Consider the following 2559-nt stretch of genomic DNA (forward strand, 5'->3'; position numbering starts at 1 on the left):
AAAAAAAAAAAAAAAGCGGTGGCACGTGACTGTAGTTCCAGCTACTTGGGAGGCTGAGGTGGGAGGATTGCTAGAGACCAGAAGTTTGAGGCTGCAGTAAGCTGTGATTGCATCACTGTACTCCAGCCTAGGTGACAGGCAAGACCTTGTCTACAAAAAAGAGATGTGTGGCCAGATGCGGTGGCTCACATATGTAATCCCAGCACTTTGGGAAGCCGAGGCAGGAGGATGACTTGAGCCCAGGAGTTCAAGACCAGCCTGGGCATGTTTTGTTTGTCTCACAAAACATGTTGTAAAAAACGAGTGTGGCATGGTGGTATGTGCCTATAGTCCCAGCTCCTTGGGATGCTGAGGTGGGAGGATCTCTTGAGCCCACGATCATGCCATTGCACTCTAGCCTGGGCCACAGAGCAAGACTCTGTCTTTAAAAAATAAGAAAAAAAAAAGCTGTGATTATCCCAAGATGGAGATTGTGAATGTGTTTGTATTGTTCTAAACTGGGAGAAACAGGCTGGGTGTGTTGGCTCATGCCTGTAATCTCAGCACTTTGGGAGGCCGAGGTGGGAGATCACTTGAGTCCAGGAGTTCAAGGCCAGCCTGGGCAACATGGTGAAGACCCCATCTCTAGTTTTTAAAAATAAACTGGGAGAAAGAAGCAGGGTCCTCCCCAGAACATCTTTATCCCTAGTCATAGACCTGACACCTGTGTTGGGCAATGGCTACTTCTAGATTATTTACCCCTACTGGGACTTGTGGTGACCATATACACACTTTGGTTTACAGTTGGGACCCCTGATTTTAGCAGGATGGCCCAATGGAATCAGCTACAGCAGCTTGACACACGGTACCTGGAGCAGCTCCATCAGCTCTACAGTGACAGCTTCCCAATGGAGCTGCGGCAGTTTCTGGCCCCTTGGATCGAGAGTCAAGATTGGTAAGTCCTTAAGAGACTCTCTACATTGTTAGGTTTCGGTTTGAGTCAAGAGACATGAACTCTTAATGTCATGCTTTGCTGTTTAATTTAAAAATTTATGGGTACAGGTGATGGGGAAAATGAGATCAGGAGATAAAGTGACACCCTTTGGTCTTGTAAAGCATTTTTTATATTAGAAGGGCATGTGGGCAACTGTCTTTGACACATTGGAACTGCCTGTATGGTGGTAGATGTCTTGAAGGTTGATTTGGACCTCATTTACTTGGGCACATCCTCTGTATATTCTGATAATCCAGCGATGTGGTAGACATATTTTTTCTTTTAATGTGAGTTCTGTCATAGCTAGAACTTTGGGTTGATACTTGTAATTCCCCTTTAGTTAAAGGGAGGAGCCACAGGGGTGTATTAGTCTGTTCTCAGCTTGCTGTAAAGAAATACCTGAGATTGGGTAATTTATAAGAAAAGAGGTTTAATTGGCTCATAGTTCTGCAGGCTGTATAGGAAGCATAGCAGCATCCACTGCCAGGGAGGCCTCAGCAAGCTTCCAGTCATGGCGGAAGGCAGAGTGGGAGCAGGCAGGTCACATGGCCAGAGCAAGAGCAAGAGAGCAAGGGGGAGGCGCCACACACTTTTAAACGATCAGATTGCACAAGAACTCACTGTCTCGAGGACAGTATCAACAGGGATGGTGCTAAACCATTCATGAGAATCCCACCCCCATGATCCAGTCACCCTCCACCAGGCCCCACCTCCAACAGTGGGGGTTACATTTCAGTATGAGATTCGGGCAGGGATGTAGATCCAAACTAGATCACAGGATAAGGGAAATAGATTCCATTCTATAGATCCACCCGCCTCAGCCTCCCAAAGTGCTGGAATTACAGGCATGAGCTACCATGCCTGACCATAAAGTGATTGTTACATTAATCATACATGTTAGCATGTTAACCGGGTCCACTGATAGGAAGATGACTCTCACTGTTACATGTTAAAGGTCTGACTGTAATGGGATTACATATAATAGAGGAATAGATTCCATATAATAGAGGAGATAATGGCACAGAAGTCCAGCAACTATTTCCTTCACTTTAATATGCTCAGGCTCACCTACTGATTTTGGTTTAATTCAGGCCAGTGTTAATATGACCTGGTTTTTCCAGAATGCATATCCTGATTTGGTGAAGGGCCAGGAGGTGATTCCCAGATGCTGGAGATAGGCCATCCCAGCCTGGGATTACTTATTTGTACTAATAAATCTGACCAGAGTTAATTGAGAGTTTAAAGCAAAACAGCATAGCTGTCTACTTTGCTCAAGTATTTTACAAATACAGATTATGAGAGTGGATAATAATATCTGGGATAATTGTTTTTTTGTTTTGTTGTGGGTTTTTGTTTTTTTTTTTTGAAACAGAGTCTGGCTCTAGCCTAGGCAGGAGTGCAGTGGCGCAATTTCAGCTCACTGCAACCTCTGACTCTTGGGTTCAAGCGATTCTCCTGCCTCAGCCTCCCGAGTAGCTGGGATTACAGGTGCTCACCACCACATCCAGCTAATTTTTGATTTTTAGTAGAGACAGGGTTTCACCATGTTGGCTTGTTTGGTCTGGAACTCCTGACCTCAGGTGATC

The 2559-nt window shown here is 45.1% G+C and overlaps 1 protein-coding gene across 1 annotated transcript in view; it reads left to right on the plus strand.

The window, feature by feature from the left end:
• Window positions 1–2559, plus strand: part of STAT3 (signal transducer and activator of transcription 3 (acute-phase response factor)) — a 115593-nt gene that overhangs the window by 69703 nt on the left and 43331 nt on the right. The window contains exons 2-3 of the mRNA XM_011998811.1: window positions 803–934; window positions 1514–1533. Of these exons, the coding sequence (XP_011854201.1) occupies window positions 803–934; window positions 1514–1533 (152 nt within the window). The remainder of the gene's footprint in view (window positions 1–802; window positions 935–1513; window positions 1534–2559) is intronic.

Source organism: Mandrillus leucophaeus, unplaced genomic scaffold (assembly GCF_000951045.1).
Source record: "Mandrillus leucophaeus isolate KB7577 unplaced genomic scaffold, Mleu.le_1.0 Scaffold58, whole genome shotgun sequence".
Classification (NCBI taxonomy): Eukaryota; Metazoa; Chordata; class Mammalia; order Primates; family Cercopithecidae; genus Mandrillus; species Mandrillus leucophaeus.